The sequence below is a fragment of the Plectrocnemia conspersa genome, unplaced genomic scaffold (assembly GCF_051122295.1).
Source record: "Plectrocnemia conspersa isolate PC_06_02 unplaced genomic scaffold, ASM5112229v1 ptg000005l, whole genome shotgun sequence".
Lineage (NCBI taxonomy): Eukaryota > Metazoa > Arthropoda > Insecta > Trichoptera > Polycentropodidae > Plectrocnemia > Plectrocnemia conspersa.
Window position 1 is genome coordinate 20,601,990 of NW_028277169.1, and position 25,184 is coordinate 20,627,173.

Consider the following 25,184-nt stretch of genomic DNA (forward strand, 5'->3'; position numbering starts at 1 on the left):
GTTAATCAGATATTTATCCTGCTAAGACGACTCGAAACCAGTGAAATAAACAACGTTTTATAAATCTAAGAAAGGGGAAATATCTCGCGACTGCGTTAGCTGGACATAATATTAAAACTACTGCGTGGATAGAGCAAGATTAATAATATATTTCCCACATAATATCACTACATATATTCAATAATAATTAATTACTTTCACTGCAATTTATTTTATTTCTAAAGTATTTGTCATATTCAAATTTTAATTTAGTAGTATTTGCGAATATATTCATTTATATATTAATTATAAACTCTCATACTATATCCATAATATCATTTCAATATGACTCAACATCGATACCTGCTGTACTCCATGGGATACCTCAATTTCACTCAAAGTATTACTTTTAACTTTCTATTAGTTAAATAGTATTTGAAACATTTTAATACTTCTACATATAATTCGTTAATTTATATTTCTATAATTGTTTTAAGCGCTCCTTTAAATTACAGTTACTTCGCACAAATAATTTTATTTTAACGTCCATTAATTCTGTCTAATTTGATTTAATAAGTTATATGACTGTCTCCGTTGAGTGTTTTTATCGAAATTCTGATTGAACTGGTGACAGTACTCCATTTTTTTCGATAAAGTGTCTCAGCTAACAATTCACAATGTTTTTGAGGAAATAATAAATATGCTCATATATAATTTATTACCATTATAGAATCATAAGATATTCAACAAAGTGATTTTTTAATATAAAAGGCTAGAAACGTGTAATATTTTCTCGATAATTATCTTGCGTACAAAATATACAAAATATTATTAATCGAGGCGAACTACCATTAATGAAGTCTTTCAATGAAAGCATTAGTAAAGTATATCTGTTTTTATCGGCTAATGTATGTATGCTTTTTCTTAATCCGTACAGACGTTTCTCGTCAATAGAACATACTAATAATACAAAGTCCTTGAATGGCTCTATTGACTGAAAACATTCAGCACCGCCCAAGCCATCTATTCAGCCGACATGCGGATATTTTTGAAGCACCGCACAAGGAAACGGGGTCAATAAATTAAAGCGGGTTTTCTTTGCATCACTTAGTTCAGCATTAAGGGCGGCCCGCATTTGTCAGCGTCCGAAGCGTACCTGAGCGATCGGCTCGCCTTTATTTCTCGTTCGTTTGTGTAAATATCCCAAGCGGTTTTATATCAGCCGCCGGGTTTTCGAAAGCACTCGTTCGTCAAGAAACGCTTTTGTGCCCTAGCCCCGGGACAAATCCACGGTAAATAGTTTCACTTTCGTCGCCGCTGATAAAGAGAAATTTCACGCTTTGGTGGTCAACCGTATTTTAGCCCCTAATTACCGAAATGCTCTTGATGAAACGACTTCAAAAGGCAAGGTCAGAATGATGGTTACATACTTTTATACGTTTTTATTGAATGTAATTAGCTTGGTTAGGAGTCTCTAGCGACATAGTTATATTAGTGCTTCACGTCTCGAGAACACGTTTGGTACATGTGCAAGAATATTGAACAATGTTGATTCAATATCTCGGTATAAGCGTATATTACAAATTAAAAAGTTTGATACATATAAAGATACATGCTATGCTTGTCTTCCTAAACATCAATTGAACTCTTGGAGATTCAAATTGACTGCTTAGCTAGACTAAATCGGATGATTAAAGAGGAGACTGCTTCTCTATATTCAATTGGAGAAGGGGAAGGAGAGCCAAGTTGATCACTACGACCACGATCACTTGTCCAATCTGGGTGATTTTAAGTGAAACTAGTGTCTTAAACATTTTTGTTCGCCAGAGAGATGCATAGCTGATGTTTATATCAGTCAATGTACACAAATCCTAACGCGATTATTATATGTGATTTTGACATAACTGTAATAAAAATATGATAAATTTTCAAAAACCAAATACAATTTAAATTGCAACTTAAGTTTTAATGTTAACGCCAAATATAAAGTACAAGATCTATACTAAAATGGACTGTACCAATCCATAATCAAAACGTTTGATAGCAATAATAATTGCATTTTAAGCTATATCTAAAAAACTACAAATTAGAAAATTTTAATATCAAATATTTTAGATTCTGCCGAAAACGAAGACTAGAACGAATAATATCAAATTCATCGTCACTTCCTTAAACAACCATTATTAGCTCGAAAATACATTAAATGTGTAGAGACTAATATTATCATTTGAGTTGCCGCTAAAAATGTCGATACCCAGGTCGACAGTTGTCAATCGCTGATATTAATAGAGCGAAATAGCGAGCTCTGCTTGCATCTCGCTCTTTTTTTCCGTCATACTAAATTTTCTAATTTTTTTACTTCATAACAGACGTCAGACACACAATAATAAGTAACAATTATGCACAATTAGAGCATATGATCTCGTTTCATCCCATATCATAAAAATATAGATACCCATTGAAGGAAAAAATCAGTTTAATTGACGACGTAAAACTGTCAAGTAAGCGTTATTCGGTCTTAACACGGCTCGATCCGGCCATGTACCGATGAAAAATTTTACAATAAACTTACACTCGTAAATTTAAGATTATTGAGTTATTTGCATAAGTTAAAAATTGAATATTACTAAGATGTGTTTACCACAAGTTTTTTTACTATTAATAAATTGAAATTGGCAAAATTAGCTCAAACACAAAGCCAATAAATGCATTTCAAGTTTTGTCGACGTAAATTGGAATACACTCGGATTTCGAGTTACGAGCACAAAGGGTTAACTATATTCGAAAGACACATAACAGAAAATGAATAAAAAGACATTACCTTGACGTGACGGTTTGTGCGGGCGCGTCAACACTATTATAAACACTAATTTCAATTATACACTGCTTAATTCTAACACATACACTAAATTCCACTATAACTTTATAATTAAAAACATCGAAAGGGATATTATTATAAAAACACTTATTCGACAAAAATGTAACACGACCGTTAATGACCATTGTCATATAGCTACTGAATTTTTTTTAAATATTTCGAGCATAAACAAGCTCAAACGAGTTCAAGGTTATGCTTCGTGTTATGTTCATATAAACCATAACGATTGAAATGTCGTGCATCTCAGATTACAAAAAAAATTTTTTATCAAAGGTTGACAATTTGTCTATTTTTAAAATGTTTATCTCTAATTCCAATTATTTTATTGCAAGTTGTTTGTTTATTTTTAGAAAATCTATCTCTCATTCGATTTATTTTTTTGCGAGTGACACGAAGGTCACCTTTTTTGTTGTTGTTGTTGACCTTCTAAACGTATAATGTCGATGATTTGAAATTTATTTATATAAAAAATAGTATTTAAATCTAATTTATATGTGCCAAATTTACGACATTTTCAAATGACGATGTAGGGGGGAGGGGGAACGAAACTATATTTTTTAATTTATTTTTTTTATTTTATAAACATATTATGTATTTATTTCTTGAAAATTAATTTTATTCGACGCTCCTTCTTACAAAAGTCAACAATAACCGCATAATATAATATATTGTCTTTCTTTAATTTGCTGAAAAGTTTTTTTCGATTGATATTAATGCAATAGCTGACAATCTATTCTCACAGACTATTTCTATTGAATGTTTTAATTCTTTTCATTGTCGAAAATGAGCTTTCTACAGAAGCACTTGTCACCGGTATGGTAAAAATTAATTTTATTAAATTAAATATTTCCGTTAATGACGGCCGGTCAAAAGAGCGTGCGTCAAATGAGCACCGTCATATGAACGCTGCATTTGTAACAATACGACAAACATTACTTGAAAAATAAATCATTACTTGAATGTAATTTGTGAATTTAGTTTTTGCGTATACAATGAGACTTTGATTTTCGAAATGTATTTGTCCCTCAAGCTGTTTAAAAACTAAAAACATTTTTTCCATTAAAAAAATATGTGAAACGCATCAAATGACCCTAAGTGATTTCCTTTGAAATCCTTGGAAACAATGATTTTAAAACACAACAAAAAACACAAAATTACCTTAACCTGAAAATGAATTTAATAAACAACGGCAATATGTTTCCAAAAATAATTATAATTTATTATAAGCACCACCCATAATCGTCGTTGAAATTAGTTTAAAACCCCATTAAAACTAATTTATTTTTTATCTTACATAAACTAAATAGTGACACCAACAGTTACGTATATTGCGTCACGTGTCTGTTTCATAGACTAAAAATCTATAATTTATTAATAGAAATGTAATATTAATAGTAGGAAAACCAGACAAATATCGTAATAAAATTACACTGAAATTCTATGATGTTACAATCAAGAAACTCATTCTCACTAAACTGCACGTTTTCTACACTGCTCGCGACACATGTCACATACGAACTTCAATACATTTCCATATACATATGTGTACACCACTTATCCAGGCATTTTATAGTCGCCGATAACAAGCGCACCCCACCTTCGGCTTCCTGCGAGAGTAACATGTGCCAGTTCGTGCAGTTCAAGTATTAAAAGTTGAACGGCAAACTAGCCCCTTACATGCTCCATCACGCTCCCATTAGACTTGTAGATACTTAAACAGCCTCCTCCGTTGAATGGATTCTGAACACGAATGCTCCCGACATACATTCACAAATTGCGGAAAAAATGCGAAAAGGAATATTTTTCACGTCAGTCTACCACGCGCGGTTGTCAATCACGCGCGTGACAATGCGTTCGATGTCTATATCGTCTCGTACGTTTTTTTCGATTTTGCGTTCTGGGGAGAAAAAAGGATCCAATTTGATATGCTACGGTGGCTCTTGTCTGCGAGAAACGCTAGGTTTAATAATATATTTAGTGGCACGCGTATACCAGGAATGAATTTTATTGAGAAAAAATCAATATATTGTTCGAAAGCGTGTATGACGTGATCGTTGTACAGATCAGAGCTTTCGTTTTAGAAGTAAAAAAAATGTTAAATTAAATCAATATGTTTTAAAGCAGCGTACATTAATTTAAAATGTTTTGCCATGACTATAATAGAATAACATTACCCAACTATGAGATTTTTTAATGAGAAAATTTTACAATCGACTTTAAAAACTTACAATTAAAATCTTACGATCAAAACTTGCCTTTAAATTGAATAAACACACACAAGTATTCAAATTCACATCTAGTTCCTAATATCATCGACAGCTCATAGTAACAATATGAAGAAATCGCACTCAATTCACCCTAACCGCTTTCCCACCGTAATGAAGATCGTTTTCCCTAGTCATTTTCCTGCGTGTTTTTCTCCAAATCGCGTCATTTACTTTAAGGATTTTCGCCACGCTTTTGTGCGTCCTCGTTTAACGCACGATCCGTTATACGATGACTGCAGTCCCTCGTAACGACACGTTTACGGCCGGACTGGCCACGTGAATTATTTTATTATGCTTCGTTATCATTTTGCGGTAGAGCGTGAAGAACGGGGTCCTCGTGGTGAAATTTACGGAAAAACCTCTTATATTTTTAGAATAATATATAACAAAAAAAGATTTAAATAATAATTAAAATATTTATAATGTATGTATATTACATATAAAGTGGTTAAAAATATGTTAATACAAACATTAAAGAGTGGTGCAAAAAATACGTTATTGAATGCTTATATACATATATGTTGTCATAAACTATGCTTTAGATATGAAATATCTTAATATTACGAAACTAGGTTCAAAACGACTCATATAATATCTATGCTTATTCATTTAAACTCGTCCCGTACCCCAACAGATATAACATATAAATATTTTGACTTTTACAATATCATGAGAATATTGACCTTCACGAGCTAGCTCCACTTTTATACTTAGTCCTAAGCTCTCTATCACTCAATCAGGCCATCGATCATTTTATTATCATGCATTTGTACCAGGGATGTTTATTTTTAATTTAAGACTAAATATTTGCTAAATATAATCGTACATGCTATATAATTCATATACGTGAGATCATCATTTTATGTCTACGTCTGAATGATCCAATCGTCATCGAAGCAATTTAAACTCTGAATTCAGAATTTGAAGCAGGGCCAGAGTTTGACGTAAAGAGGGAAGCGGTCGCTTCTGCGATCTTCGATTATCTGAAGTTGGTCAGTCTCCTCTTTATCTCAAGTTTGTACAAACTTATCTTGTCCAAGCTTTTATGAAACTCTTGACGAATAGAATAAACGTCTAGAGTGAATCTTATTTGCGCCATGCATATTAGTATTCTATATAGTCTCTCCAGGTGAGATATAGAACTCGCTCACACTTGCTACCACGACCAATTACTGATCTGGGGGTAATTGTTTCGTCTGTGAGTCAAAGCTAACAATTTTGATTCAAATCCTTTTGAAAATTATGATTGAATCGTTTATTGTTAATCATTAACGTGCTGCACGAGAAATAAGTCATTGTATTTTTATTCAAACATAATGCACGATAATCCCTTGTTTTTGTGATGGGTACTCTAAAAGTTCTTTGGGCTACCGACCTGCTGACTTTTATGACTTAATATCATATTATTTAGATTATAACGCTCGTGCGTAAATTTTACTTAGATTTATTCTGTCTTTAACATTTGGAGCCCGCCGATTATATGTAAGTTATGGTTGGTTTCTCACGCGCAAAAAAATAAACCTACTTTTACAATTTCATTGTTATACGAATTGCTAATTTATCTGCCGGCAATTGATCTCATGGCAGTCTTCCAATCTAACTTACATTTTTCGATATTCTCCATAAACAGCCTTGAATGCCTTTTTGGCAATGATTAAAATATACAAAGCGTCACAATAAAAACATTTTTTTAACTAATAATAACAACTCTAAAATATATTAAATTTTAACTTTGTAATGAAATAGTGACACTACAATAATACCAAAACTATAATTTATTACAGTATCTGAATGTTTAATATAAAGCATATTTATTAGTAAAATTTTAATCAATATTATATTTTAATAGTTTACCTACATCACCTATGTATGAAAACAATATATAATGTTATGATTAAAATATAGCGCAAATATCTGTAAATATTTTAATTGTTAAACTAAACCATCTTAATTCGGTATATTTTTTTTGTGAAAAAATAATATTTGTAATGTTTAACAAGCAATGGAAGTTACAATAATACCAAAGCTCATTTTTAATTTCAAAAACTATTATTATACATATATTTTTTATTTAGTATGTATAATGCTAATACGTTAAATTTAATTGTCTAATTAATTACTTATTTCATACAATATTACACTATTTGATCAATCTTAAAATTATTTTATTCTTGAATACCTATAAGATAATAGCTAAGCACACACGCACAGATATGTCCGACGGACACTAGGACAGATCTGTCCGAGTCTCGTCACACAAGCAAACTCGGACATCAGATTTAAATATTTGTGATTCTGCAAGCTATGCAGCCCTGTCTCTACAGTATTAGAAGAGTAACTAATGGCGATTGGCGTTAAAACATGGTTTACAATTATTTTTAGCACACGAATTTTATTTATAATATATTATGTCTCACTGTCTTTGATAAAAAAAAATATCAAAAAATATATTTTCAATGGTCATAATATTGAGTGACCGATGAGTCATAAAATAATTAAACTTTATCACTAAAATCTTATTTTAGACGTTTACCGATGGCGGCAACTTTGGCGCAAATTAATAACGGCGAGCCGAAATGGCCCGGTCATAAAATCACTTAAGGGACAAATTAAAAAAAAATACTAAAACCATCGGGTGCGTTCGTTTTGAGCACGGACAGCGGACAGACTTTTCTCACCACACACGATTGGATTTGTCCGCCAGGCACCCGCGACAGCTCATTATTTGAGAATTTTCAATACCTATTATGTACGACCTAGCTCGATTTAAATGAATCATTACGATATTCATCCATGAGTTCAAGAAAATCTAGATAAACCTAATCTGTGATAATCGATCGAAATTATAATAATATAAAAATTACTAATTCTGATCTCCCAGAAAAACACTAAGATCCATGGGATTCGAACCCATGTATTTTTTTAATTTACACAAAATAATATTTTTGTTACTATTTTTTTATTTCTATCAATATTGCGTCATGTAGCACTCTTTCTGAAGAATCGCCTTTTACTCTATATACATTTATGTAAATATTACAGAAATGCCTCTTTTAAACTAATTACAGGTATATTTTTGTTAAATCCTAATCCCTAAAACGTCTAATATGGAACCCTCAATTCAATTAAACTAAAACTACGCGTTTCAACTCTTAAAGATTAAGGCAAAGAGTTTTCCCATTTTTTATTACATACTTTAAGTCGGATTAGAGTTACTGTGGTATTATTAATGTAAAGTGCTTAAAATAAGCTTTTGTATATTGTTTTTAATATAGTATTAATAGTTCATGGAATATCTCTAGCTTTTTAATTTTTTTAGAATCGCTACTGTGTCTTAGAAATATTACAATTACCTAAATTTTACTTTTATCACATTACTTTGAATTGAATTTAGCTTTAGTAAAACATGCTACTATATCTTTCAAGGAACATATATATTATGTATTTTTTAAACTCGGATTTTAACTAAAACTTTTACTACTACGCAATAAATCCAAATTAACTTTAACCGTTACATTAATGATGTATTTATTATATATATATATATATCAGTACATATGTATGTACAACTTATACATTATTGCCAATACGGATTCCAAGTAATTGCTAGTTTCCGAGCGGCATTTCGGATATCCGTCACAAGTGCGAGAAATATCGTCGCATGAACAATTTTCTCGCATCTCAATATTAATTTTCCGCTTTAAAAGCTCGATTTTGCTTTTGGCAAAGCTCCTAGACTTTGCCGCCGCACATAATGGATACCGTACACCGCGCGCGGCAATGCTTTTCTGCGAAATTGCGGACACAAATATGCATCAATTACCTTTAAAAGGGGACCCCTACAACAATACAATTTAATTATGAACGAACGTTTACTAGCAAAATAACGTCGCATCCATATAAATTAAGTGAACGCTTTGAGCTTTTGCGCGTCACCGACGGTTGATAAAAAAATCAGTTATAAAGTTTTGACAAACTCATTTAACTTTAAAAAATATGTTACAAAATGTTTCAGAATCGCTAATAGAACTCACTTTGCTTGCTCAAAATTTCGCGAATTCATAAATATTTAATTATTTTATAAAAATAGAACGATTATATGCAAATTACATAAATTGGCAGCAATGTGTATGCATCTAATTTTAATGGTGATAAAACTCTAACTATACACAGTAAGTTAATTACAGTATTATTCGTTGTTTTAAAAAAAAACATTATTAGGGTTCATTTAAGGTTTTAACATATATTACGACTTGCAATCCTTGCTATGCTACAGCTTTATAGCATATTAAGATATATTATATATGCACTAAATATGACAATTACTAGCTTAATATGCTTTTCTTTACAATTTTGATTCTATATTGAAGGCGAAATCAGTGTGCTTTCTTAAGAAACTTGCTTATTTATCGATGCAAAGTAGTAATGAGCGAATATCGCTATTACTAGGTAATCTAATAGATTAAATGAGAATTATATTAAGAATGATTTTTTCTTAAACGCATCAATAAAAATAATATTTATACATTGACATATATAAAACTGTATAAATTCATAAAATTCACTCGAAAAAACTGTGTGAGAGTAACAAAGTATACTTAAGGGCATTTAATGACAACATAGTCCGAAAATATAACCAGAAGCATTTTATCTCAAGCGAGCAGTCGCATCTGGTGAACAGGATGTAATTTACAGTTTTTTCAGGATTATGTCAAAAATCGCTCTTGTTTGCTCTTAGAAATTGGGGATACGAGCCGGGAAATTTGCGCTGGAACTTTTTATCTGGATTACCACCCATAGCTGGAGTGCTTCCGAGGGCCAGGGTTCGTAATTTGCAAAGTCCTATTCGAAGACCCTTCAGCACAATGGCGCTTACCTTATTTGCCTGCTCACGCCGGTCAGCTGTTTTCGAGTGGATTCCCTATCTCTCTCTTACTCTTTGTTGTAATTTTGAGATCTGCTCGGCGCCAATAAAGTTGACCTCCGAGAGAGGAGGACTGCTTATATAAATTTCACGAAGCAAAACACTCGGGATACTTTATTACGGGTATCGGAAAACTATTAACGTGCTTCCTGCACGGCAGCGTATTAAAACTTTAATATATTATACACGACGGCATAACGCTCCACCATAACTTTCTGGCAGTCCTATATAAAATCGTTAAATTGCTTATTATTTTTTATATACTTAATCTTCAGTTTTAGACAACAAAAAGGAATTATATAAAACTAAAAAAAATATAATTCCATACTGTTTTTATTGCTACATTATACTTTATATTCAATAGAAACATGGATTTGTATAATATTATAATTGAAAAAGTACATAACTAATTATATAAATTGATAAGTTTGGTTCAGTGCATTTGTGGATGAAATTACCACAGACCAACCATTTTTGCGAACTTTTGCCCCAGCCTAATAAAACCTGATTCTGAACCAGAAATTCTCGGGTTATTCCTTAAAAAAAAAAAAAAAACATTCTCGAATATTTATACACAAGGATTAGCACTAATACCAATTCCTTGACAAATCACATTATGGCAAATTTAAATTTAATAGGAAAAAATAAATTGACACAATATATTGCTTAAATAATGTGTAACTAATATGAAAAAAATATCAAACATCGTAAACAAATTAAAAACATATATAAATTTAACAACTACAAAATATGATAAAATCATCGAATTTTTAATTTTTGTCAAATAAGATTAAATAATTTTATAAATAAAATTTAGAAGTGCTACAAGTAAAAGTAGATATAAATTAAAACCTTGATAAAAATTTATATAATAAAAATATAGGCAACGTTTCATGGTGTATTGAGCATCTAAATAACTTGAATAAAAATAAAAATATTCGTCGTCACAAATGATAGCTAAAACCTAGTATTATCTTAACCCAGAAATGCTGTAACTGCTTAGCGGAGAAAAAAATGTAGATTACTATGATAAAATGTTTAATGATGCTAATAATAATTAATCTAAAATATGGAAAAAAATTTAAATAATTATCAAAAATACTCCATAAAATAATAATGAAAATAAGAAAAATGTTATTTAAAATTTAAGCATATTTAAAAAATAGCCGATGAATTTAATAAACTTTTCATCTTAATTGGAACATTTCTATAAGATCAAATACAAATTAACGTTGATGATATAAATACTATCACAAATATGACTCAAGTTTATAGATCTGTAACTATTCTACCAAAATATCAACTAGTAATGGTATTAAAAAAAATGTTAGAGGGAAAAATCGATTATAAATACTAAATTAAAATTGCCGAGTTATTTTTTATTAATGCGAAATTATGTACATAAATAATAAAAATTAATATTAGATTGTTAGTCAAAGTATATTCAAACCGGTGCAAAAACAATTATCACTTCTCAAAAGTCAAAAGTCCACGTTAAAAGCAATAAAATCGTGTCGGAGCCACTGCAGTGTGGACACGATTTTATTGCTTTTGACGTGGATTTTTGACTGCTGAGAAGGGATAATTGTTTTTTGCGCTCTCCCATTGGTCAAAATTTGGTTTAGATATACTTCATTTGATTATCACCTATCGTAAGTCGTAATATTATTATTAAACGTCTTAATATGAACCCCAGCTAACCGAGCGTTTCAACTGTGACGGTGACGGCACGTTTTTATTACTTTTGCAGTGGATTCTAAACAGTTTCCCTGAATTTGACCAGAAAAATGCATATCGTTTAATGAAATACTGTGAATCATGATGAAATATAAATATTAAGAATACAACCTCTGACTGACCTACTATTGCCCACCACCCCCGTAGAAAAAAAGTGAAATAATATCTTTGGTTTATGGTAGAAATAATCATAAATTAAACATATGTAACATATTTAGTTCAATGGCAGATGAAGACATTTAAATAATTTATTATAATAAAAATATTATATTTCATTAAAAATAGTTAACGATGTTTCTATTAAGAGTATGTATGACATAGCCAAAAATATTTATACAATAGTGTATATTTTCAATATAAAAATATTTAATTTTAATAAGTTTATGTGATGATTACCAAAACAGGACAACAATTCTCTCATTAAATATTGAAACTTCTGAGAGGTAGTCTCCAGACACTACTGGTATCTACACTTGAACATCTACATCGGAATTCAAATCATCAGATCTTTAAGAGTTCTCCAAATTAGACTGCAACCAAGAGCAGGCAGACTCAACTCTAGACCAGCAAAGAGCTCAGAAGTTGCCAATTCTCTCTTGGTATCCACTGGTCCAGCTAAGTCCGGAATCCAGAGCGAATCCATTTGGAGACGGCTGCAGCTTGCAACCCACACGATTCAATATTTGCTCAATATTTGGGTTAACTAAAGAAGCCACCTAACGCTACTTATTTAAATTAGAGTAAACCATTAAAAATCTAATATTATATATAAATATCTTATCATTTAACCTCCTTATAATTAAAATACATTTTATTTGTATTGTACTAAAGTCAACTACTTTTAGAGCTACCAAAATATATGTACGTATATATATGTATATATGTATGTACTACGTCAGAATGACCAAGTAAAATTTTATATAAACCTATATTCGCCTCTTCAATTCTAGGGCGGAAAGCTGAATAGCTTTCGTCAAAATATCCCCATATTTGAGCTTCTGAGTATTTTCTCTACTTTGCATAAATTTAATTTACCATATTGCAGACATGGCAAAATAGCAAGATGTTGATACCGCTGAAGGTATATATTATAATTAATAAATCCTATTTCAAAATCATGTAATCATATAAAAGAGAAAAAAAAAAATTATATTATTAATAATTATTTATCTATGATAAAACATATTCATATGATACCACACTATTCTAATGAGGGTTATGCGGTTTATTTTGAGAGAAACCATTGCCTCTCCAGGTCAAAGTTGCCACTTGAGTGTCCTAAATATTTGCGGCACAACAACAAATTAATATTAACATCCTCTACAAAGGTTTAATAACGCGAAATCATCGACGTCAATTATTCTCGTATATATACATACATAAAACACAATAGCGCACATCGGAATACACTTAATTAATAACTCTGATTAGCTCCGTTTTCGCAAATTATATTATATTAACGGTAATAATAATATTCGTTATACAACTGCTGTATTACTAGAATGTTATTGCATAACAGGAAATTCTTACATAGCGATGATTAATCGATACGAAGAACGACTTATAAAAAAAACTAATACGTAAAGGGATGCTTGAAATGCTATTCAAAGAAATAGTTTATTTTATTTAATAATAATAAATTTATCTGAATCCAAAGTATTTTTTTAATTTTATATAAGTAATGGTTTTTAACCCTCTGCAGCCTTAAAACGTTGGATCCCTTTACTATCCATCATTTGATGCCATTATTGATAATAATTATAATAATGAATCGTGTAAAATAAGCCACAGACAATGATACTTTCTAATTCCTGAAATTTTATACATATGTTTAAAGAATCTAAAAAAACTAAAAACAACATTTCAACATCTGTAAATCTACTATTTCATTCACACTTTTTGTATATAATTTAAAAGTATAGAATGATTGATTTTTCTTTGCTACTTTATATGCGCTTTTTTGCTACTATTACTTTTTCACGAGATTTAAAAAAAATGTAATCTTCCTATACCCATAAATAAATCATAAAATGTTTTGAGAAATTCAACCATACATTATAGATATATATTTAATTTTTTATGATTTTTTAGCTAGGCGCTTTTTTCACGCTGTTGTATTATATATTAGACAATAGCAGAGAATCTGGTTCCGCCCCGAATGTTCAACATTGGGAAAAAAGATCAAGGGCTGTAAAATACATTGGATACTAATTTTTAAAGTTATAAAAGTTCAGACACTTATTCATGAATTTACTTTCACTACATCATCCAGAAAGTTACACCAAGCAGAGCTACGTCGAATCTATCAAGACTAACCAATTTTCACTTATTTTAAAGCAATATCACGAATCCCGAGTGCTTAATCTGATATTTGATACAACTTTAAGACTATAACGACACAGTACTACGGCAAGAAGAGACACGTGCGTTTATTCTTCTACTGCCACATTTTAAACCGTTGTAAGAACCAGTGTTTTTATAAAATATATTTTTAATTATGCTACTTTCAACCCTCTCCTCACATTCTACTTTCTAGGCTGCCGCTACTGATTTAATAATCAAATTAAGTATATGTTTTGTGTAAATCTAAAATACCCACAAAGCAATTAAGCTAATCAATAAAACACGGAAGACCATATTGCACAATATTAAATAATTGCGCTAAGCCTTAAAAAACGTGTTAATGTCATGTAATATATTATAAAAGAAAGCAATTACGCAAATGCTTTATCAAAAACGCAATTACTATTGAAGCGCTATGAATTTGTATACATGACATAAACAGTATTAAACATTATGGATTTGGTAATGTAACATTATGGATTTGGTAACACTTTCCTTGAAATTCAAAATAAAGGGCTCATTATCACATTAGTACATTTATATTTAATTCATTATTCAGGGTTAAACATAAGACCAGAGACCACAAAAGTTCACCCCGGCCACTTGAGACGACCAGCTCGCCCGTCTACGAAGTTCTACGTGACCTTGAATCGACACCACACCGCTATTAGATTCAAGTTAAATTAAATATTACGTGTAAGGTTTACACAGTAAATAATACAGAATACAAATAAAGCATATAATTACGCACAGTTTAATCGCAAAGCACGCGTTGAAGTTATCTGGCTTATTTTACCTGAATATTAAAAATTAAACAATTTTATAGCACTTTCACTTTCATGTGTATATTTTATTTGCTGAATAGCTCTGAAACTTTATTATTTTATTATATATTGTTTTGCAACTGTTAAAACGTCCCTCGTACGACGTAAAAGGTTCTTAGACTGTTTTTTCCGGGCACTTTTCGCGTCGCGGTTTAATTCATGCCGAATTTCGTTCGTGTTATGACAAAGTTCATCCGGGACAGACATTGTTTGCCCTGTCGCCCGTTCCCGGAATGATGGAGGTAGAACGACAAAGTTTACGGTTAACTGGTTAAGTTTCCCGCGTCACGGTACTTGAAGATGTTTAGATTACGAACCACGCCATTGGGAAGGTGCACAATTAACCCAACGCGAAAATCTTCAGAGCTTTTCACACTTGCTCGTAAAAATCTTCAATTTTAAACACGTTTTTACTTTAGTATGATTAAAATAATAAATGGAAAATATTCACTAATTTTTCGATCAACAGTCGTTTAATCAAAATATTTCAAAAAATAAAGCAGAGAAGGGGCTTAAATATGTTTTTCAGACATTCGTTAGTTAGTTCTAGCATATACTATTTATTGTTGTATGTATCTGCTTAAACATTAGCCTAAAGAACGTCACTCACCCTAGAGCTAAAACATACTATCGTCTACCTCTAACTTATATGAACTACTTATTTAAATTATTAATCTAACAGTTTTAAGCAATGAAGATATCGTTTTCAACAAATAAAATGTACGGATTTAAAAAAATATTTATTTTCGGTATTACCCGTTTTTTATTTTATAATACCAGTAGTAGCAAAGTTTTGCCCCAATACTGATATTACCAGTATTGAAACCCCTAATTGTGATAAAATAGGCGCGATTTTGTGCAATTATAACTAGAAATAGGGCCATAGTTATCCACTTGACTATAATCAAATAATCAATTCGTTAACTTTTTCGTACATTTGTCGATGATTAAAATGAACGTATTTCAACTAGCATTATCTTTTGTAGCAATAAGTCAATAAGGCAAATATATTTTAAATGTATTTATCTTTCATTTAAACTTAAAAACCTTAAGAATAAATATAGTTGATATAATTAATGTGTACCAGTAAAAATATATTTTCACTGACATTTCAGTAAAATTATATCGGAATACATTTTCACCGGTAGATACACAAATAATATATTTCCATTAGTAAAAATATAATTTATCTGATGGATGCTAGTAAAATTATATTAGTTTAATGACGCACCAAATTTAAAAAGTGACTTTAATGGTAATCTCATTCTGACAGTTAGTAACGCACTTGTTAAATCCTGTACGCCACCAGCGAATTTTGATTAAAAATGGTTGTAGGGCGACACATCACCTGTTAGGGGCCAAAATTCACACGTATGTGTGCGTGTACATCACGCAGTAAATAAATACAGTTTCACCGATATTGAGCAGTGAAATTAAAAATCAATTGTCTGACACATTTTAACTAGTGTACTATATGTATACTAGTGACAATAAACATTCACTCTAAAAGTTGTGAATCATAAAACATAAACCTAACCTAAACTAGGTAACCCAACTTGACAATTGAAAATTTAAAAACCAACTATAATTTGGGCTAGGTTTCATAGACATTTTATAGCAGCATCTAGATTCACTAGCGCTTATTATATTATATTTTCGCCAGTAGAAATAAAATATCTGTCAGTGAAAATATATTCAGATAAGATTTCACTAAAACAGTTAGTGAAATAATATGTATACTAGTGAAAATATAACTTCACTTAAAAAACACATTCACTCTAAAATAGATACATATCTAAAGGCTCATAATCTAAGCTAATAAAACTGCTAAATAAAAAATAAAAGTGTATATAACAATTCACACGTCTCAATATAAGTAATATAATATACATAGATATGTATATATTATACTTACATTTAAAATTTAATTGAAAAAATAAATTGAAGATATACAAAGTGTATTTTTCAATTAAACATATTTAAAAAAAACACCTTATTTTTAGTTGCAATTGAAGCGCAAGTGATGAAGAAATTGCAAAAAGAAATTTTCGTCTTTCGACATATTAAAAAAAAATGAAGAAAAAGTATCACACAAATTGCCATTCAAAGAAAGTTATTCGTAGCTATCTTGTATGCCCTGACATAAATTTGAACTCTGTAAATGCATTATTAATTATGCCATTGTATTATGTATACTACCAAAAGTTACTCAGATGTCGTGACCATGGCAGGCCCATCGCTTCCGAAATATGAACGTAAAGTAAGTGATGTTTTTCACCTTTATTACATATAAAATAGTTTAAGCTAATCCTATACTTCAAAATATAATTATTATTTCCTAAACTTAATACAAAGTAAGTATTACTAAGCTGACAGAAAAGTTGTATTTCCAAAAAAATACATTAAACATTGTTTCACAGTTGCAATCAAATTATTTCGTCCGTCGACAATAACTTTTGCACATTTGCGCGAATTTACGATAATAAAAATAATTATATCGCCATATTTTATCGCTTTACACTCGTTACAATAAATCACGGAAAGAGATGATGAAAGGGAGAGATCGCGACTTTGGTATAGCGATTTTTACGTTTATAATAATGGGGCGAACCCCGCGAAAAACTTTCGATCGTAAAAGTTCACTCGGCCGTTTCGCAGACGAGAATTCCACCAAAACGTAATTCATCATTAAACGCCGAGAATTTCCCCCGAGAATTTGGGTTTAATTAAAGAAAACAAAAATAACCAAATATAAAATATAATAATAAAGAACGAGAGAGAACGTGAAACCCAGAACGAAAAAGGGGAAACGAACGTTGGAATATTTCATATTTGCGATTAACCAAATGTAGGATTTTTCATTCGCTTATTTGCAGGCGGAAACGAAAGGTTGAATTTTCATCTGACCATTTCCCGGATTTTAAAATTGGAACTCTGAGAATAAAAGCTTTTTGACGAAATTTTTAATTATTATGAATATATATTTCATACACTTTAAAAATAGCTTCGTTAAATAAAGTACAATTCACTGTTTAAAATGTGAATACACTAGTCATTTGAAAAGTTCACGAGCTCATGTATTATATGTATATATACATATAAAACTTTAACTGCATCATATTGTTACATATTTCTGTAAAAAACTATGAAATATTGACTGAGTAAGTAGTTTTCATAAATATATATTTAAATAAAGTCATCTTAGTACGGTTTTAAAATTTATAAAACTGTGAAAAATTGGTTAAATATAATTCTCACCTGAATATTTTAGTTGTATATTAAATTTTCAAGACTATATGCATCTTCTACAAAGGTATATTCTATATCCTAGCCGAATAATTAGGTTATAGGCATGAAAAAGCATTTATCATGAAAAGCAATCAATCACAAATGCAATCGAATGTACATAGATTTATCAAAATTGATTTAACGGTTTCCAGCGTTTTTGATCTAAAGATAAAACAAAGCCAAGAAGTCCCTGTGAGCTAATTAAATGTAAATCGTGCTACATGGGTAGAAATATTATCCGAGCAGCTTTAGTCGACCCATTTAGTAGTCCATCGGCACCTGCAAAATATTGGTAAAATAGCTAAACTAGGTCAAAGGGTTAATCACGAATTATCGGAACTCAACAACAATGAAAAACATCTGCACTTTTCATCCTTATAGATTGAGAAAAATACCTTTTATTGCTGAATTCTTTCCTGTTATTATAAGTGGATTATGTGCAATAATATTAATCGAAAAATACAATGGGTAAACTACGAAAAGACAGTATTTTCACAGCCGAAGCAAAGACTCCATCCTAAAAAGAATATGCTGTTCGTTTGATGTGATATTTATTTATTTTTACTACTATAAAAATATTTAAAAAATCTAATGGTATAAACTTTAATCGTTAATTTCCCAGCTCCTACAGTAATTTACAACGCGGAGCTGAAAGTCACCTAGCATCGATTGTCGACACCGCCCTTCAGAAATTTGCTATCATTGAATACACATAAGTGTAATTTAATGAACCACAGTTAATATATACATATCTACATCACACGTAGCATACTTAGAAAACACTTTATATATTTATTTCCTATCGTTTTATCGAAGTTGCGATTTGTGCTCGTGTAAGAAATTTTGTAAGCGTTCGCCGGGGTGCCATATGCTTCATTAGGTACGTAAGAACTTTAATTTACAGCTTCCGGACGTGCTGGCGCTTCTCAAACTGCACATACGTGATGTCAAACGACATTGAAACGATTGCATTTAGAACAAAGAGTCAACGGAATGCTTGGTTCGCAAAAGTCGAGAAACAGTGAGCAAAAAATGCTAGGACACCGAAAGGACGCGTTTATCCTTTTTGACTATCTGTGTTTGCCGTAGAGTAACATAATTATACGTCTAGGGTCGGACCCGTCCGACTGATTTTTTTTAATCGCCGAATCGTGAGAATGCTACTTTAGATAAGGTAGAAAAAATGCGGTCAATAAAGTGGACTATTTAGCCTCGTATTTATATTGAGTGACTTATTATGTTATACTGTAAAAAATGTATAGCTAAATATGTCGCTAATGCTAAGTCTTAGCGCAATATTCTAAATTTTATTTATAAAAATAAATCCAATTTTTTTTTTCATGTTGACAATAATAGTAACTGTGTTGTATTATTTTCACTGAATAGTTATTTTTTATATACATACATATTTTATTTTACTAGTCAGAATTTTTGTTTCAATATTTACAATTAAATATTGTAACATAAAGTTTGCGTTACAATATTTACCTGTCAATCATAAATAAATATATTTGCACACATTTTTGGTGCTTATTTTATTCCATAATAAATAAAACTAAAGCATATAGCTGTTTTTAGCTATAAATAATGCAATATATTCTAAAATATTTTATTTTTTTAGTTAATTTATATCTCCTTAACCTATTTGATTAAGAACAAAAAATGTAAATAAAATATATATGCTTTATATGATACTATACTTCTACTACTTTTCAAGCTATTTATATAAATTATTAATTAACAAAATATATTATTGAAATATCGAAAAGTATCATAAATATCTAATACATTAGCTGTAAGAATCAGATATATCTATGTGTGAAATACATGATTATCTTATCAAATATGCCATAAAACATTTTAAACTCTGCTTTATTTAAGGTACAATGTCCCGACGCCAGGGCTTCGCCCTTAATTGCTCAAACCAATATGGTAGGCGCCTCTAAAAAAAGCAGCATCTAGAAAACTGTCTTCTATAAGAGAAAGTCAATAATACTAAGTCTTTCAGAATATCAATGACGTCAGAGTTCTAAATTTGTATGTGCATGTACATATTTATCTAAAAAATAAATATGTTTAAGATGCTAAATTGTATCTTCTTCGGAAAATTATGCCATATAAATATCAAAAACTAATCAGAATTGATAAAGCGTGATCTCTCATATTTACACATCAGTGTATTTGTTATGTTAGCCCTAATGTTTTTAATTACCACCATAATAAAATGTAGAGGTACCTAAAATATTTTTGTAGTAGCTCAAACTTTGGTATAAGAATAATAGTTGTGAAAAAATATCACGAAGCTTTGTAGGTAGTCATGAAAATTATTTATATTAAATAAGACATATATCTTTGGAATGATATTGCTACGCAACATCGTATTTATAAATTTATATTATAGCAAAAGTTACACTCGTCTTGTACATCCTTTTATTGTGTGTCATAAACCTTTATTTTAATATTATAAACTTAAATATACTTTATGAACTAACATTAGTCATCATTGGATTGCATCTCACACCGACATGTGAAAATTCAAGAGAAAAGCTTGGCGAGTCCCATTTTATTTATCTCACGGTCGTTTGTCTTCATCAATCAGAAAATCTAAGATTATATTTTATATTATATATAAATATAGAACAAAGCATAAACATCACGATCACAATAAACATAACCCTTTGATATCTATACTTAGAAATTAAATATAATAATATGGCAAGTAAAATTTTATCAAATAAACATTTTTGAAGTTGTATATATTTTTAGTACAGCATATACATATATGTTTGTATTTTCATCATTAAAAAATCAAAACAATATTTAGTAGCAAAAGTTTCCAATAGTAAAAAAGGGTGTGGACTAAAAGTTTAAATTTTACACACATAATCGCTATAACTTACTCCTAAAATTTATATTTATGTAACATATATGTATGTACATTATGAAAAAAGTTTCTACCTCATGTTCATCACACAATGGACACGTTGTGTATAAAATACACTATCGACCAAAGTAAACACTGCGCCTCGTAAGATAGCACTTTGTTTATATTACGTCGATAATATTTATACTCTATATTATTTTAACCTTGCTTTGCTATAGAATTATTTACATTAAATACTTATAAATACCATCACATTCGTTTGAAATCGTACTGTAAACCAAATTCCCTAATCTATGTTTATTTTGGTTGCAAAAAATAATGAAAAAGTCATACATACAAGATATTAAATGTATATATGATTGAGTCTACGATTGAAATGGAATAGTTCTAGGTCCAGTTATTTTACGTAATTATCAATTTGAGTTATTGTATGCATTTAAATGCATTTAAATGAATTTCCACAATCTAACTCTAAGTTGGTAGCCCTATTATATTGTTAAGGAATTTAGATGCACCGAAACGGTGCAATGATACGTGGTTGGTGTTGAAAAGTGTTCCAATCTGAACTCGTCCCGGGAAGGAATAAACCAAAACAGAACCCCTGGTATACCAGTGTTTTTTGATATCTTGATCTTAGAATGTTTATCTTGGGTCCTCGATATTTAATATTTTAATTTAAAATATTTGACAATCACCGGTCAAAATAATGTTGATATTTTGATATTTACAGACCCTTTGATTTGATTCTGATTCTTTACTAGATTACCGACAGATAATATTTCTTTTGAACATCAGCAACATCATTTAAAATCTTTTGAACAATAAACCGATTTTAACTTGAAATTTAGTATCACTCATCATTTATTCTGATTTTTTTTTGTCTATGCGGATATTGATTATTTTGACATTTTTAAATAAGTAATTAAAAATTATAATAATAAAACTATCATTTACTAAAGATGAGTTTTTAAATTACTAAAATTTTTGTACCTGATTTTATTATAATGGTCTGTTTTTAAAAGCTTTCTAATAAATAATATTAGCTTTTCAACAAATAATAACATTAAGTTTTTTAATAAAAAATAATAATAAAATAATTAATAAATTAAAATGCGCAATATTGTAAATATTAAAAAATAAAATATTGTATTTTATTAAATAAGTCCTATATTTATAAAAGAACCCGTGTAAGTAATTATATTACAGTATGTTATAATTTCTGGTTAAATAAAATATGAAAAAACATGTCAAAAAATTATGAAAATCCGGGAATTCCCAGGAATGCCCTTAAGTTCTTGGTATTCAGAAGTCATAGTTGTGAAAGAAGAAATTACATACAAGGTGTAAATAAAAATAATATAAAAAATATCAAAAATTTGGAATCTTACCCATATGGAACACGTAGTTTGTGCTTAATGGTCAAGTATTAACGACGCATATTGTCGCGCATATGATTTATTTATTTTAAAAAAGTGCATTAAAAATTAAATAATGTGCATTGAAGTGCACTTTTATCGAGAATGCTATATTCATACAGGCTAATTAATTATGTAAACGTTTCCAAGAAGGTCATAAAGATATCGAATATGACGATAATATGAAAATTAAAGAGCGATCTAGCATATCAACCACTGATGAAAATGTGAAAAATTGTATGGATATTGTTCTTTAAAATAGCCAAATTACTGTCTTGTGTATAAAACGAGTAGCAGCTAAATTCGTTCCAAAAACAAAAATTGCAGAGCAATTGGTAAATATGGTTCTGATTAAAATCGCTCCAACGAGTCATTCCATGCGATGATATCGAAACCAATCTTTAATCGTCTTAATAGAAAACCAAGAACAAAAAAGCACGTCAAGTTCGATCGAATGGCAAGTTTCTCCGTACTATTCTATCATTATACTGGTATGGGGGATCACATCCTCGAATAAGGTTAAACTAGACGATAGTGCCACACAAAGCCTTCGTTACGACTAGAAAAAAATCCCATAAATAACACGCAAGGATTCTCCGGTGCATTGAATAAATATTTCTTTGTTACGATACAGTCACGGGAAACAATATATCACCGGAAGACAAAAATCACCGTAAGGCCAAAACATTTCCGTTGCACAATATGTCTCTTTCTAAAGTGACATAAAGAAGCGAAGCCAGTGGACGAAATACGGTCATGAACGCTCACATCCTGAGAGGGACTTCACCATACGAGCACCGCAGCAGAGAAATACTGTCGCTGCCACACCAATCATAACTCAGAAGATCTTCCACCGACATCATCCCTCCGCCAGTTTCTCCACCACCGCTCGGAGAATTACGATCTCGCCTATCATAGTCTGTCGCAATATGTAATATAATCTAATAAAATTCTCGCTAGTTTCCACTTGCATATTACTGGCTGCGAAGTCACACCCTCTAAAGGGTTAAAATCCCGAAAAAGGCATAGTTTACTACGATTTTTTTGTGTAAAGTAATCCAAAGGACTTTAATTGTGAGGGTAACAACTCAAGGTATTTTCCACTATTATTATTCACTACTAACTCGTAATTTTTAGACACAATCGACACCGCCGTGATGCCTCAGTCACAAAATATACCTGCGACTTTTTCCTGCCTCCGCAGATAAAGAGGACATTAAGCGGACAACATATTTTGAGCATAGAGGAGATGAAGTAAAATCTCTGATATAACCAAATAGTATATTTTAGATATTTTTCCAAATTAAAATAAACTCTAGCATAATTATATTATATTTTATGGGGACTACTTAGAATTAAACAATATCAATATTAAATAATTAATAAATACGTTTTGATAAAAATGAAAACATTCGTTTTTTTTCCTGTATTACACACCTCGTATATGATTGAGGCAATCCTTAAATCGCCTTTCCTTTGCCATGACAATAAATAAGTCACAAAGACAGCCAATCAATGTGACAGGAATTTACTTGAAAGATAAATTCTTCTTTTGTGGTCAATTGAATGGCTCAATGTCACGATTGGATGCTTACTGGCAAATTAAATAAATTAAACAAATATTGAAACAAAACACAAATGAATATATATATATATATATATCTTCATCCCTGGAGACTAACTGATTATGTTAGTCTCCGAGGATGAAGAGTGACAGACTCTTCAAAACGTCAGACGCTCACATACAAGTAAGATCGCGATGGCATCCGTAGCCAATATCGAAAAAATATATATATACTTTTACTGGTTATATTATATAGTATATTAAACCAGAATACCAAAATTTAATACAATAACATTAACGTTATTTTTCAGATTATGATTATTATTAAATAATAATTTAACTAACCTTTGATTGGGCCGATGCATCTGATGTTCTCGCCGGAGTCGATCTTCTCTGAAAGCTCCAAGATGTGCTTTGGAATTTTATAGGCTTTCTCAAGAGCCCCCTTGCCGTTGGTCTCCGGGATGTCTTCGATTCTAAGCATGAGCCTCATGGCACTCTTTACGGCCTCGACTTGTGTCTCGTTCAGCTCCAAAGATGGCGAATCCACAGTTTCGCATTTCGAAGGTGAGAAACTCAAAAGCACAACGGAAAAGAGAAACGCGTGTAACATCACGATAGTCATTTTGCAAGACTTAGGCGCAAAGCCAATCAATGTAATCGTTTGTTTAACCAGTTAAAAACTAACACCTATCACAAAAACATTGTAATGATTAAGAATTCAAACTATTCAAAAAGATGTGATACGTTTAAGCATATATGACGTCAATAATCATTCATGTTTATTTATGTAAATATGTAAAGAAAGATATTAATTGTGAAATTGATCAATAAATTTTGCTAAAATTAATAAGACAAATCAAATAATGCTAGTTTCATTAATACAAAAGAAGACATAAACAAAATAAAAACTTAATTGACTTAATAATTAAATATATTTTGCCATTTATTATATTGATTTTAGACAATAAAATTGTGTTATTCGAAATGAAAATTAATAAAATATGTTCATATACATTCAATCTGGATATCTAAGTTTGAAAACAAGCTTTAAGCTCGAATCACTTGTTTGAACAGAAAG

The 25,184-nt window shown here is 30.4% G+C and overlaps 1 protein-coding gene across 4 annotated transcripts in view; it reads right to left on the reverse strand.

Annotated features, from left to right (window-relative positions):
- The window catches only part of LOC148235096 (uncharacterized), a 165,394-nt gene that overhangs the window by 139,675 nt on the left and 535 nt on the right, over positions 1 to 25,184 (reverse strand). For 3 of the 4 annotated variants that reach the window (XM_088186424.1, XM_088186425.1, XM_088186426.1), the window contains exon 2: positions 24,449 to 24,793. In XM_088186424.1, coding sequence (XP_088042550.1) covers positions 24,449 to 24,728 — 280 coding nt within the window. In that variant the 5' untranslated portion in view covers positions 24,729 to 24,793. Of the gene's footprint in view, positions 1 to 2,800; positions 2,998 to 24,448; positions 24,794 to 25,184 lie in introns of those variants that run through there. The other variant, XM_088186427.1, reaches the window with a different exon arrangement.